General features: G+C 41.3%; 1 protein-coding gene across 1 annotated transcript in view; it reads right to left on the bottom strand.

The window, feature by feature from the left end:
- Positions 1–15167, bottom strand: part of NNMT (nicotinamide N-methyltransferase) — a 31691-nt gene extending 16524 nt beyond the window's left edge. Inside the window, exons 1-2 of the mRNA XM_006890870.1 lie at positions 15014–15167; positions 14071–14278 (exon numbers count right to left, since the gene is read on the bottom strand). Of these exons, the coding sequence (XP_006890932.1) occupies positions 14071–14278; positions 15014–15167 (362 nt within the window). The remainder of the gene's footprint in view (positions 1–14070; positions 14279–15013) is intronic.
- Positions 15168–15639: the final 472 nt, after the last annotated feature.

Below are 15639 nucleotides of genomic sequence, written 5' to 3'. Positions count from 1 at the left end.
GGAGGGAGTCTTTCTTTTACTTTTGAAAGAGAGGAGCGAACTGGGGGGCAGGGGGAGAGGGTTGGGCGGGAGAGAAGTGCAGCAATAAATGAATGGAAATCCAAATTCTCTGTAAATGTTCATGAAAATATTTTTTTTTAAAAAGTCCACCTTCTCGAATGATTTGTTTAGCATTCAGATTGAATAGGTATGAGAAAAGGATACATCCCTGGCACACACCTTTCTTGATTTTAAGTGATGCAGTGTTTCCTTGCTTTGTTCAGACAACAGTGTCTTGGTCTAGGTATAGGTTTCATATGAGCATGATTAAATGTTCTGGGAGTCCAATTCTTTTCAATGATAACCATAGTTGGTTATGATATACACAGTCAATGAAATACAAATAGACATTTTTCTAGAATTCTCTGCCTTCAGCCAAATCTGTTTGACATCAGCAATGAGATCTTTGGTGCCCCAACTTCTTCTAAACCTAGCTTGAACTTATGGCAGTTGTCTGTTAGTGTACTGTTATAGCTGGTTTTGGATGATCTTCAACAATATTTTGCTTGCATGTTATATTAATAATATCGCTCAATAATTTCCACATGCTGTTGGATCACCTTTTTGGGGGTGGAAAAATAATATGGTTCTCTTCCAGTCAGTTGGGCATGCCAGGTAGCTGTCCTCCAAATTTCCTAGCATAAACTGGTTAACATGTCTGGAGCTGCATCTGTTAGTTGAAATATGTCAATTGGTATCCTATGGATTCCTGGGGCCTTATTTTTTGCCAATGCCTTCAGTGCAGCTTGAACTTCTTCATTACCATTGGCTCTTGATCATATTTCAATGTCAACCAGTTTTTTTGGTGCAGTGACTTGTGTACTCCCTTTATTATCTTTGGATGCTGCCTGGATCATTCAAGATTTTGCTGTAACATCTCTCACTTCACAATTCAAGGACCAAATTTGTTCCTCAGTACTTTTGGCTTGAGAAACATAGAACAAATTCTTCCTTTTTAATTCTCCAGCTCTGTGAACATTCCATCATTCCAAAGAATTCTTTTTTTGCCTTGTCTTCTTGAGCCACCCTCTGACATCTTCTGTATATCTTTTTATCTCTTCTTTTTGCTTTGGCTTTTTTGACACTCTAGTGCAATTTTAAGAGTCTCTTCTGACATCCCATTTCAATCTTTTCTTTCTCCTCTGTCTGTGTAATGATCTTTTGCTCTCCTCATGGTCTTTTCAATCACCTGCTATGCCTCTGAGAGCAGGACAATGAATAAGGATGACAGAAGAATAATTGATGCCTTTGGGTTGTGGTGCTGGAGAAGAGTAATAAACATACCATAGACTGCCAAGAGAGTAAACAGGTCTGTCTTAAAGAGGGTCAAACCAAGTTGCTCCTTGGAGGCAAGGATTTGAAATGGTCTCACATATTTTGGGTATGTTGACGGGAGAAACCAGTCTTTGGAGAAGGACATCATCATGCTTGGAAGGCTAGAGGTACAGTGCAGGAGAGGAAGACTCTAGAATGAGATGAATTGAGACAGTGGCTGTGGCAGTGGAGTCAGGTGTGTGAGGGACAGTGAGGTTGGCTCAGGATAGGGCAGAATTCAGGGACATTGTTGGTAGAGTAATTATGAGTCATAGTCAGCTTGATGGTGTATAACAACAATTCAGTCATGACACCCGGTCTGATGGAATGTGCATGATTTGACTGAATATTTTATGGATGAAAAAGAATAATTCAGCATCATGGAAATCTGTGAAAAACATAGGCTTGGATCTAGAACAGAAAATTTTAAAATAACCGAACTGCACATATGGATAACTTAAGAATATGAAAAAAAATTAGAAAGATGGCAACACGGTGTTTTCTGAATCTTCCCCACCAGGATTGCTGTGAAAAAATGTGTATTTAAGTGATTACATCAGAAGCAGGTGGACCTCTGTGTCCTCTTGTAGAGTAAGCTGTTTTAAAAGACACACATGCATGTTACCACAGAACTGGTATTTGCCAGTCAGATGATGACGGAAATTGTTCCCAAACTGTGAGGCACACTGTGAAGTCTCAAAAGCTAACAGAGAATGTGCCAATTTTAGAGAAGAATTTGTTAGAAACACCCACTGGCAGGATACCTGCTTGTCCTTGGAGGTACTGCAAACATTGGTGAACTCAGTTGCCAAGGCAGCTGTGGAAAGATTACACTTCAGGGTGCCTCAGGCTGCACATTCACCTGAGGGAACCCAACTCGCCTGGAGACATAGGCAATTACCACTCAGCCTCCTATTTAGCTCAAGGGTAGGTAATAAACACACCCCAGAAAAGTGTTAGGCAGCTTTAGGAAGGGCTAGCACGAGTGTGGCAATTTCTAAAAAGATCTATGCTTCCAAACTTATATCCATCAATATGCAAGAACAAGAAGCTATTTCCCCTATAAACCTGCTATCTGAAAAACTAGAGGAACTAGGGTGGAAATGAGAGGGTGAAGCGTTAGACACCTGTGAAGAATATCTTCTAGAAGTGTGTCTTCCACAGCTCAGGTAATTATCCTGAGTCAGAGGAGAGCCCTCCTGCCATGTCTCTGCACAGCTGGTGGTGGATTAAATCCCCTGGAGGAGCCCATTCAGATGACACTCGCCTCCCTCCAGCCCCAGGCCCAGAGGTTCCTTCCAGCAGGCCTCCTGAGGGACAGTCATCAAAATGTGTCAAGAAAATAAAGGCCCAAACAAGCTTGGATGTCAGTGTAAGAATTGTAAGAGGAAGAATCAACACTGGTGAGGTTTTGATACAGGTCACAGGAGAATTCAAGGAGGAAGAGTTTGGAAAGTACAATGCAGTCGTTCATTTATTTCACACAATTTTTTTTAACCTCTGTAAATTGTCTAGAAGTGTATCAGGCACCAAGGACACAGAATGAACAAAATGAGAGCAGATATTGTCTTTACAGATGTTTCTGTCTGTGGGAAGAAAGAATTAGTCAAATGGTTATCCATAAAAGTCAAAACTAAAACTGTGTTAAAGGCTAAGAAGGAAAGAGACCCCAGAATGAAGTGGGAGGCATAGCACTCTCTGACCTCAAAACCTACTACACAGTGGTAATAAACAAAATAGCATGGTTCTGGTACAACAGACACACAGACCAATGGAACAGAATTGAGACCCAGAAATGGGCCCAGCTATCTATGGTCAACTGATACTTGACAAGGAACTAAAACCTACCAAAGAGGATATGACAACCTCTTCAACAAATGATACTGACAAAACTGGACTGCTATCTGCAGAAAGCTGAAACAGGATCCATATCTCACTTCATAACAACAACAATACAAAACCTATACTCAGACCAAGAGGCAGTCGTCAGAACAGAGCAAGGAGACACTACATGATTCAAAATCAAGAAAGGGGTCCATCAGGGATGTATTCTGTCTCCATACCTTTTTAATCTGTATGCAGAACAGATCATCTGAGATGCTGGGCGGTACAAGGAGGAATGTGGCATCAGGATTGGTGGAAGATTCATCAACAACCTGCATTATGCGGATGACACAATCCTGCTTGCTGAAACTGAGGAGGACCTGAAGCTGAGGTCAAGGACTGCAGCCTCCTGTATGGATTGAAGCTCAACATCAAGAAAACAAAGATTCTCACCACTGGGCCAATTGGCAGCATCAGTATGAATGGTGAGGAAATTGAGATAGTTAGCACTTTTAGTTTACTTGGCTCCACAGTCAACACTCTTGGTAACAGCAGCCAGGAAATCAAAAGACAAATTGCGTTGGGAAAGTCAGCTGTTAGGGACCTCTCATGATACTGAAGAGCAATGATGCCAGGCTGGAGACTAAGTTGTGCCTGATCCGGACTATAGTCTTAGCAATTATGTGCTATGCATCAGACAGTTGGACAGTGAATAGGGATGATAGAGAGAGAATTGATGCCTTTGAGCTGTGGTGCTGGAGAAGAGTGTTGAATATACCATGGACTGCTAGGAGAACAAACAGGTTTGTCCTGGAGAGGGTGAAGCCAGAATGCTTCTTGGAGTTAAGGATTCTGAAGCTTTGTCTGACATATTTTGGGCATGTTGCAAGGAGGGAGTGGTCCTTGGAGACCGACATAATGTTTGGCAGAGTGGAGGGGCGGCACCGGAGAGGAAAACCTTTGATGAGATGGCTCAATTCTGTGACTGGAGTGGTGGGAATGAGCGCATTTGAGATGGTGAGGTTGGCACAGGATAGAATGGTGTTTAGGGCTGTTGTACATAGGGTCGCTATGAGTCACAAGTGACTCAATGGCACATAACAACAACAACACAACTATATAACTTGGGAGAAACTGGAGAGCATCACACTGAGTGAACTAAATCAATTTCATAAGGAAAAATACTGCATAAGACCATTATTGTAAGAGTAGAAGGATAACTAGTAAAATATATATGGTGACCCAAGGAGAAAAGAGGTGGGAGCAAAGGGGTGAGTAGGGGTGAAACCACAGGGTTGCACACTATGATGGGTAGGGGGAGGGGTGAATGAAATGAGAAGGATCCAGGGTAATGATGGGCAAGGTCCAATGGTGACTAATTTTATAAAACATAATGCATGGCAATGATTGTGTGAAACACAATGTTAATGAATAATAGTGTGAAACATAACATACACAAATTTTGTATGCAAACCAATATAAAATAATTTTTTAAAGAAGGAAATAAGTATATTTGGAGCTTGATTTGGTTTATAGGTTCAAGGAAGACCCTTCTGAAAATAGATCAGACAAGCAGAGATACAGAAAACAATTAAAAAGGAGTTCGTTAGGCCAGTGCAAATGGGGTGGGAGTGAAGGTGTTCCAGATGAAGGAAGCAGCATGTACAGAGGCCATATGGTGGGTAGGAGGGATTATGGAGAGGAGAATGCCAATGTGACTGGATCTCAGAAAACCAAGCCGACTTGCTGGGGAAAGAGACAAGTGACTGTGTCAGCGGACAGATATGCACAATTTTGTAGTCAATATTAAGAATTCTTTTGGGTCCTAAAAACAATGAGAAGCCATTGGGGTGATAAACAATGTAATAGCATGATCAGATTACCTTTTGTGATGGTCAGTCAGGTCAAAGCGTGGACAAGAATTGTGGAGAAGGGGCACAAGTGAAGGTGGAGGTCAGTTAGGAAGGACAGGATGCTAGCAAGGACCAACGTGGAAAGAACTATAAAGACCCAAGAGGAAACTAAGAAAGTGAAGCAGAGAAAACACAGTGCGAGATTAGATATGGAACTTGATGGAGAGGGAGATGACAAGATTGACTTCTGGGTTTCTGGCTTGTCCAATTAATTAGATGATGGTGTCAATGAAAGAGATAAAGAACCCCAGAACTGGAGCAGATTTGGAGAAAATCACAGGTTCTATTTTGGACATGTTAAGTTTGAAGTACTTTGAGACAGACAAGTGAGAATGTTGTAAATTGAAAGGAGATGACTAGCTGAAGGTTTCTCAACCCAGCCTGTTAATTCTCCCAAAGAGATGCAGCAGTGAGAGTGCCTATTTAAGACAGCTGTAGCCCTGATGGCGCAATGGTTAAGCACTCAGATGCCAAGCAAAGCATGGGCAGTCTGAAACCAATCAATGGCTCCACAGGAGAAAAAGATTATAGGTTAAGAACCTCCAAGGGACAGCTCTACTCTGTTCTTTGAAGTCACTGTGAGTCAGAATATTTTGATTCTGAGAAAGAATATGAATAAAGATGATTTGTGATAGAGGCAAACTAGTCCAGGGACCAAATTTAGCATGCCTGTCTGTATCGGGCAGCTCTGGTGGAGTTGCTCTGCAAACCCCTAGGCCACACCTGTCTGGTAGTTCAAATCCACCAGAGGAAGGAAGAGGAACACTCTCCTCTCCTTCAATTCAAAGTTTCAGAAAGCCAGTGGAGGTTCAACTCTGAGTCATATCAGACTGGGCGGCAATGAGTGAGTGTCTATATCAAGGATCTCTGGGTGATGCAGTAGGTTAAGTATTGGGGTGCTAATGGAAAAAAAAGTTAGCAGTTCAAACTTACCAGCAGCTCATCAGGAGAAAATGGAGGCAGTCTGCTCCCATCAAGATTTGCAACTACAGAAACCCAATGGGGGTGAGGGAGTCACCATGAGTAAAAATCTACTTGACCAGAGTGAATTCGGTGTCTACTCTAATGTGCCCTAGTGGTGTGGTTTGCATTACGTGTTGAGCTGCTAACAGAGAGACTGGCAGGTCAAATTTGCCAGCAGCATCTCAGGAGGAAAAAGAAGCAGTCTTTTTTTTTGGGCAGAATTTACAGACTCCAAAACCTCTTGAAAGATCTTCATGAGTCAGAGTAGAGGTCACAGTGCTGTGTGTGTCTGTGTGTATTTTGGAAAAGATATGCTATTGTTGTTGTTAGTCATTGAGTATAGTGACTATACTCACACATAGTGACTGTGTGAACAATAGATCTGAACCCTCTCCTATCCTGTGCTATCTTCATCATCTCTGACATACTTGATCCCATTGCTACAGTCACCATGTCAATCCATCTCATTGAGGGTCTTCCTGTCTTTCATTAACCCTCCACCTTTTCCAAGCATGATGTCTCTTTCCAAGGAAAAGTCCCTCCTAGCAACATGTTCAACGTACGTGAGATGAAGTTTCACTATCGTTGCCTCTAAGAAGCACTCTGGCTGCACTTTCTCCAAAACATATCTATTTGTTCATTTGGAGTTCGTGGAATAATGAGTACTCTTCTCCAACATCACAATTCAAGGGTGTCAATTCTTCTTCTGTCATCCTTTTTCATTGTCCAGCTCTCAGATGCATAGCAGGTGATTGAAAAGACCATGACTCAAGACAAGCACAACCTAGTCTTTAAGTTGATATCATTGTTCTTCAGTACTTTAAAGGGGTCCCTGCCAGCAGACTTTCCCAATGCAATATGTCTCTTGACTTCTGGACTGCTGGTGCCAAGGGTGATGATTGTACATCCAAGATTAAATCATTGACAATTTCAACTTTTTTCTCCACCTACCATGATGTTGCCTGTTGGCCTAGTAGTGAGAATTTTTGTCTTCTTGATGTAGAGGTGTAATTAATATTGAAGACTATAGTCTTTAATCACCTGTAGCAAGTGTTTCTTGGCCTCCATACTTTCAGCAAGCAAGGCTGTGTTGTCTGCATAACTCAGCTTGAACCTCTGGCAATTTTCTGTCAATGTACTGTTCCAGTCCTTTTTGGATAGAACATTTTTTAAAATGGATTTGGAAAATCTTTATGTGTAGAGCATTTCAGTGGTTCTCACCTCTGGTGTAGTATGTGTATACATGTTGCTATGGATCTTGTTAAAACCCAAATTGTGAGGGTTAGGCCTGGAGGGGGCCCTGTGAGTGCATTTCTGGCAAGTTCCTGGGTGAAGTCAAGGCTTCCACGTTAGACAAGGTGCTGCATGTTCCAGGAGCCAAAGGTTAATTAATGGTGTTACTAGGATTTCTTAAGGTGAAAGCTCATTTTCCTCTGTTCATGGTACAAGCTTGCATGGTGATACCTGAGTGTTTGACTTTCTGACTTGATAAATGAACAGTGTGAGGCAAGCAATTTGGTACCAGTGTCTTACAACTTTTTGGACGGTTGTGAAAATGAGTGGTATCTAAATGCATGAGTCAGACTCCAAACACAAAGGAACAGGAGACAGCGCAAATTGTCTCTGGCAGCAGTCAGCACAAGAAATAGCTTCAGATAAAGAAGAAATAATCTAGGGGGAAATAGCTTGTGGGTTGATAGAGAGAATCGAAGGTGCAAGTTGAATAGGATCACTATCATTCTCAAAATAGTTGAAGCCACAGGATCTTGCATGAGGATAAGGGCAGGAATGCAGAATTTTACTGCCAAAAATAAAGCTTTTCACTCTTACAGAGTGATTAGGAAGGCACAGTGTCTCCAGAACCAATTGTTCCAAGCTGAGGACTCTGGCATGTGATAAGTAATGCTTTTAGTATCTTGCTAAGTTTTATGGGTTCAGTTTTGAATGAGATGGAAATTGTGGTGGTCACTAGGGAAACTGAGAAGAAAGTTCCAAAATCTTCTTAACACATGATTTATATTTTGGAAAGGTTTCTTGTCTGACAAGAACTTCTATACAAATTTCCTCTGAAATTCCCTGTAATTTTTCTGAAAATTTTGGGAAATGTCTTATTGATTGAATAATATTAGACATAGATTAGATATAGATTCTTAGATACAGTTTCCTCTACTAGTGTAATACGAAGGAGCTAGGGTTAATAGCAATAACCTAAAGACTGTGTGTCTCTGGAAGTTCGAATCCACCAGCAGCTCCATGAGAGAAAAATGGCAGTTTCATCTGCTGGTGATTTACAGCCTCAGAAACCTGATGGAGGGCCATGATGAGTCAGAGCCAACATGGGAAACGTAAGTCTGAATCTTGAGTTCAATACCAATTTCAGTCTGTGGAATACAGAGACAATGGAAAAGAGAAGGTTGGAATTACTTCCATTAAGCAGAATTTCTCTGCAGTTTTAATGCTATAACCAGTTGCTTGTCAAGTTAATTCTGACCCTGGCCACTTTTTGTGCTGTAGAACTGTGTTGTGCAGGGTTTCAAAGTCTGTGCCCTTTGGGAAACACATTCCAGACCTTTCTTCTAAGGAGGCTCTGGGTGAGTTCAAACTGTTGAACTTTTGTTAATTAGTCAAGTACTTAGCCATGTGTATAGCCCAGGGACTCCATGAAGACTACGTGAGTGTGTGACATGGAATTGATTCTGGCTTGTAGGAACCTTCCCATGGGTAGGTCTATCACATCCTCCCTAGAGGTTCATAGCAACCTCCCTACAACCTCCCTATAGGCTCATAGCAACCTTCCATTGTTGTTGTTATATGCCATCAAGTAAGCACTGGTGGCCTAGCAACAAGAAGCTGTGCTGCAATCCCAAAAGCACACGGTTTGAATCCACCAGCTGTTCCAAGGGAGAAGGATGGGCACTCTCCTCCCATGTGATTAACTGCCTCTGAAAACCTGATGGAGGGTCAGTTATGGGTTGTTTTCAACTAATCCTAAGCTTTCTATAGGCTTATAGCAACCGTCCTATAGGCTCATAGAAACCCCCCTATAGGTTCATAGCAACCTCCCTATAGGTTCATAGCAATGTGCCTACAGGTTCATAGCAACCTCCTTATAGGGTCATAGAACTTCCCTATAGGTAGAGTGGTGCCGTCACACAGGGTTTCCTAGGCTGGACTGTTCCCAGGAGAAGACCAACAGGTCTTTGTATCATGGAGTGGATGGGGATCAGAAGCATCAAACTTTTGACTAGTAGCCAAGTACTTACTCGGTGCACCACCAGGGCTCTTTCCTGAAGACTACAGCCAGCATAAAGCTTTCAGTACAACATTTCCAGGTTAAAACAGCATATGACAGCGTCATTAATTAACTCATCTTTAAGTTCTGGGGTGGGGGCATGAACAATATTGTGCACTGCATACATACATGAGCTGAGGAAATACACAATTTCAGTATTATTTGTAAAAGGAATATTTGAAGACCTATTCAGTTGATTAAAAATTAAAAATTCACAACTAGAAAAATCCTATAAAATGAGCATAATGCATATCTGAGTAATAATAAATAAGATTCTGATGGAACACAAATGTCCAAGCAGATGGAATGACAGAAATAGCCTCAATCTTTTTTTCAGGTGGAGTTACATGTGAATAATAAACCTGCAAAAACTGAACACTTAATCAAACCAACCCATTGTCGTCACGTAAATCTTGACTCATAGAATCCCTCCAACAGGAGGTTCCTAATGCTGTAAATCTGTGATTGTCCGTCTTTCTCTCCCAGAACACCTGGTGGACTCGAACTGTCAACCTTTCAGTTAACAGCACAAGACTTAACACACTATACCGCCAGAGCTCCTTGAACACTTAGATCTGTGTATTTTATAATCTATATATCTATAAAATAAATTAAAGACATTTTTAGAATTTATAACAGTTGGGGAAACTTGGCCTTGTAACACAGATAAATGATGAGAATAAACCCAGGGAAAGCTTAGTGACTCTATGACATAAAAAAGGGTTCATTTGGAACAGCATATAACACTCCTAGCTTATTCATGAAATTATTTTATAATGAATTATACTACCAACTGATAAGTCACCATTTGGTAATCCACATTTGTTACCAATATGACCATGTAACAATAATATGTAAGAAAATAAGTATAAAGTTTAAAATATTTCTAAATAACTTTGAGAAGAAGGAAGCTGCCGAAAGTCAGAAAATTTTCTTTTAAAAAGAAAATAATGTTAAAAAAATAGAAGCCTACATGAGAGTTAATTATAATTGAGAAATTGGTTCTCAAGGATAAACAAAAGTTGACAAATAGATGAGGGGAAAATGTAAGTGCAATTCTAGAAATATAGATTGGCTATCACTCTAGAAGAGAGGTAGACCAATAAGAACATTCCCTAGGGTTATGGCAAGGCCACATGATTTTATATTGATTCTTGGGATTCAGAAACATTCACTCCCATCTTCCTGTCACTCAGGTTCAGAGACATGGAAATCATCCCTGACACTTCAGTCTTCTTGTTCCCCATAAACAGCTAACTTTTTTTTGCCATGTCATCTCAAAAATTCTCCTTCAAACAACCCACTTCTCCCCATCACCCTCACCCAAGTTGACATCACCTCTTACTCGGATTTAAGTAGTTTCTTTTCCTTGTATCTTGTTCCTTCAACTCCTCCAATTCACTCTCTAACCACCTATGAGAGTAATCATTATAAATGTGAACTGTGTCACAACAGTCTTCTGATTATACCTCGGATGCCTTCTCATTATTCTTGGATTGAAGTTCACCATCTTAAACTCCCACCACTCTGTCAATTTGTTGTACTGTGATGGCTTAAATGTTGCTGTGATGCTGGAAGTGATCCCAGTGGTATTTCAAATTCAGACAGGGTTCTCCATGGTGGACAGACTTCATCATAGTTTCCAGATGAAGACAGTAGGAAGCAAAACCAACCATCTAGTTCTGAAATAATAGGCAACTAAAAATCTGATGAAGAGTAAGGGAACATGATCCAAAGAGTTCAGGTAGAAAAGACTATAAGTTGGAAGGCACTCAAAATACAGTTGTAGCTGCAATAATGGACTCAAACACAGAGAGATTGTGAAGATGGTCCAGGATTGGACAGTATTTCTTTCTGTTGTGCATAGGGTCATTACGAGTTTGATCTAACTCAATGGCATCTAACAATGTATTAAACTTCTGTGTCTATTGTTGTCAGCCAACCCAAATGACCTTCCAGATGTGAACTCTAAGAGACAAAGAACTCTGCCTTCGTCATCTGTCTCCTTCCCTCCCTTCTTTCCTCCCTCATTCACTCACTCATGAATCAACTCATAGTTGCATAGTTGACCCTTCACTGGGTTTCCAAGGCTGTGTATGCAGATGATACAACCTTCCTTACCAAAACTGAGGGCAAAAGGCATATGCTGCAAAATGTCAAGGACTATATCCTCAATATGGATTGAAACAAAGCAAAGATTCTCATCACTGGTCCAATTATTAGCTTCATCATAGACAAAGAAAAGATTGAGATTGTTAACAACTTCAGCTTGCCTGGTTCCACAATCAACTCTCTTGGCACTAGCAGTCAGGAACGATGTCAGTGTGGAGGCTGAGGTGCACCTGATTTAGGCCATGGTCTTTGAAATTGCTTGTTATGCATCAGAGAGCTGGAAAATGACTTGTTGTTGTTGTTATGTGCCATCGAGTCACTTGCGACTCATAGCGACCCTACGTACAAGAGCTCTAAATGCTGTTCTATCCTGTGCCAACCTAGCCATCTCAAAAGCACTTATTCCCACCGCTCCAGTCACAGAATCGATCCATCTCACCAAAGGACTTCCTTTCCTTCGCTTCCCCTCCCCTCTGCCAAACATGATGTCCCTCCTTGCAACATGCCCAAAATATGTCAGATGAAGCTTCAGAATCCTTGACTCCAGGGAACACTCTGGCTTCACCCTCTCCAGGACAAACCTGTTTGTTCTCCTAGAAGTCCATGGTATATATTCAACACTCTTCTCCAGCACCACAGCTCAAAGGCATCAATCCTCTTTCTATCAGCCCTATTCACTGTCCAACTCTCTGATGCATAGCATATAATTGCGAAGACTATAGCCCAGATCAGGCGCACCTTAGTCTCCAACCTGACATCGTTGCTCTTTAGTGCTCTTGAGAGGTCCCTCACAGCTGACTTTCCCAATGCAATTCATCTCCTGATTTCCTGGCTGCTGTTATCAAGAGCGTTGACTGTGTAGCCAAGTAAATTAAAACTGTTAACTATCTCAATCTCCTCACCATCCATGCTGATGCTGCCAATTGGCCCAGTGGTTAGAATCTTTGTTTTCTTGACATTTAGCTTCAGTCCATATAGGAGGCTGTAGTCCTTGATCTTCTGCAGCAAGCACTTCAGGTCTTCCTCAGTTTCAGCAAGCAGGGTTGTGTCATCTGCATAACGCAGGTTGTTGATGATTCTTCCACCAATCCTGATGCCACATTCCTCTTCGTATAGCCCAGCAACTCAGATGATCTGTTCTACATACAGATTGAAAAGGTATGGAGACAGAATACATCCCTGACGCACCCCCTTCTTGATTTTGAACCATGTAGTGTCTCCTTGCTTTGTTACGACGACTGCCTCCTGGTCCAAGTATAGGTTTCGCATTAGCACAATCAAATGTTCTGGAGTGTTGAATATACCATGGACTGCCAGGAGAACAAACAGGTCAGATCTGGAGAGTGTGAAACAGAGCTGTTCCTTGGTGGCAAGGATTTTAAAGCTCTGTCTCATATACTTTGGGCACATGGTCAAGAGGGACCAGTTCTTGAAGAAGGACATCATGCTTGGAAGGGTGGAAGGACAGCACAGGAGAGGAAGATCAAAGACAAGATGGATTGACTCAGTGACTGGAGAAGTGGGGTTTGGTCTGTCAGAGGCAATGAGATTGGCTCAGGATAGGACAGGTTTTAGAACTGTTGCACGTAATGTCACTCTAAGTTGCAAGTGACTCAATGGCACATAACAACACAACAACAAAAACAACAATATATTGCATGGGAGGGAGCGCTGGTGGCCTAGTGGCAAGAAGCTGTACTGCAATATCAAAGGCAAGTGGTTCAAATTCACCAGCTGCACCAAAGGATAAAGATGGGCAATTTTCTACTATATGATTAACTGTCTCTGAAAATCCATTGGAGTGACAGCTTTGGGTCATTTCTGACTCGATGGTACATAACAACCACGGCACATATTGCATGGGAGGAGATTGCCCACCGTTTTCTATGAGTAACCCCTGGTGGATTCTAGCTGCCTGAGAAGCATGGGCTTTGGGCAGCGTAACTCCCTATGGACTGCGCCCTGGAACTCCTCCTCATCTATCTGAGCAGCTCGTAATGTGTCACATTATAGAGAGAGGTTTACTAAATAAATGAATACAAGCTATTTTCAACATGAGCCAAAAAAGCACCAGTATTTGTTCCTTGATAGAAATTGTCTTGCCAGGAAATCATATGCTAATGAGAATACTTACTTTTCCCTGTGGTAAATGAAAATACAGAAAAAGAAACACAAAGAATGTAAAGAACATTGAGAAATACAGAGTGCACAATGTGTAAGCAAAGAGGGAAAGAAATTATAGTAGAAAGTGAGTTTGGGATATGGGCAAGGCATACAGAGAATTCATATGAAAATTAAATCAAGGGGAGGAGAGATAGAAAAATATAAAATTCATACACCTCTTTCTTAAAATTTTTCAATCTCTAATTAAATGTCTCTTATCTCTAACTTTTTGAGAAATCGTGATTGTGTATGTGCAAACCGCCCCCCCCCCACGTATGTTTTAATCTTTCTGTCTCTTTCTACCTTTCATGTTCTCCACTTGGATCTCTCTTTCATTTTGATCTCACTGTGCTTTTCCTACTTGAACTCTGAAGATAATTCTTGATTTCGAAAAATTAACCACTTCGGAGCACCCTTGGCAAGCCAGGAAGCCGACCCCGGTTCATCTACCTGTTTCCCTCAAGATGACACACGTAGTTCACTACTGGAGACCAGTCAAAGGCACCAGGCTCCTTCTTCAGCCACCTCTCCAGCTCCTGCAGGTTCTGGTCACTGTAGTCACTGGCAATGATTTCCTTGAAGGACTCACAGGCAGAGAGGAGCTGATAGATGGTGGGGCCAGAGCCAATGTCAATCAGGAGGTCTCCCCTCACGCCGTCTGGTTCAGAGGAGAGAAGAGCAAGTGAGCTCAGATGTTTGTTGGTTGAGGACATTTCCTCCATCCAAGGTCTTCCCTGGGATTGTGCTAGAGATCCTAAAGTCAAATCACCTCTCTACTCACTCCCTCTCACCTAAAGTCCTTTTTGAAAAGCCTTTTCTTTTCCCATTCCCCCATCCTGGATGGATGCAAGTTGCTGGGACAGTTAAAGGATCTAAAGGGGGTGAGTAGGTGGAAAGATCCACATCTGGAATACAAACACTTGGTTCAGAGAGTCTGCTCAAAAATAATATTAAAACTATTAAGTAATGTATTGGGGGCAAGTTAAATTTTCCAAATTACATTATTAAATGTCTTTCTCCAAAAACCACTCAGGTTATTACATACTAGGAGGTCTTCATCTCATGCATATTCAAAATTTTTAAGTTAGAAACAGACTAAATATTCAGATTTTATAAGTGGCTAAAAAAGAGGTTCAACAACTTGTTTTCTTCAAGTCAATGAAGAATCAGAGCCAAAACATGGGGCCTCTGAATTCCCATTGTCATGACCAACTGGAAAGATGACTACAAAAGCACTTTGTAAACCATAAAAGACTTACTTTAAAAAAAAAAAGACTTACTTAAATAAATAGAAAATGCCAATGGGTTTGTCAATAATGATGACTGGACATAAACCCATCATCTTCTGGGTCTCACATCCCAGGGAGGCCACACAGGCAATAGATAGACTTACCCAGACAGAATATCTTGAAAAGATTTTCCAAAAGATATCTGACAATCTGATTTTCTGCAGAATGTCTAGACTCAAAATTGTAATATTTTTCTAGGTAATCCCGAGGGTTAAAATGGCTCAAATAAATATCCTTGGTGGTGAAGCCAGATTCCATTGTGTTTCACTCTTGTGCTGAATCCTCTGCCCTCCTGTCCTCTCCTGCAGAGGCCAAGTGATTGACCTTCAGAAGCTGCCCAGAGTCTCCCACTGTCAGTTTTTCCACAGTTCAGTTGTTCTCCTGATAGGACAGATGATTGGTTAAACACTAACTGAGGGAAATCTACCAAAAGAGGTTCTAGCTTTTTTAGATTAGGAAATTCTTATTTTTTTAGATTAGGAAATTCTTAAGTTATGAAATTCTCAAATTTTGAAAGTTCTGGAGAAGAGAGTTGAGGAGGAGGATCATGAGCTGCATCCAATGCTTGGCTGAGGAGTCAAGGTCATCCCTGAAGTACTGTGGTCAGGAAGAATCACCTGGATTATTTAGCTCATAGAAGAACTTCATGGTTCAGAGAGATGGGCCATCTCCCAACTGTACCATCATTTTTCTTCTTGCAATGTGTTTTCCCAGAAAAAAAGTCATAAGA

The sequence above is a fragment of the Elephantulus edwardii genome, unplaced genomic scaffold (genome assembly GCF_000299155.1).
Source record: "Elephantulus edwardii isolate Elephantulus edwardi_28Jun2011 unplaced genomic scaffold, EleEdw1.0 scaffold00093, whole genome shotgun sequence".
NCBI classification, from domain to species: Eukaryota; Metazoa; Chordata; class Mammalia; order Macroscelidea; family Macroscelididae; genus Elephantulus; species Elephantulus edwardii.
Note: the sequence above shows the minus strand (reverse complement) of the source record. Positions and strands in the feature narration are given on the sequence as shown.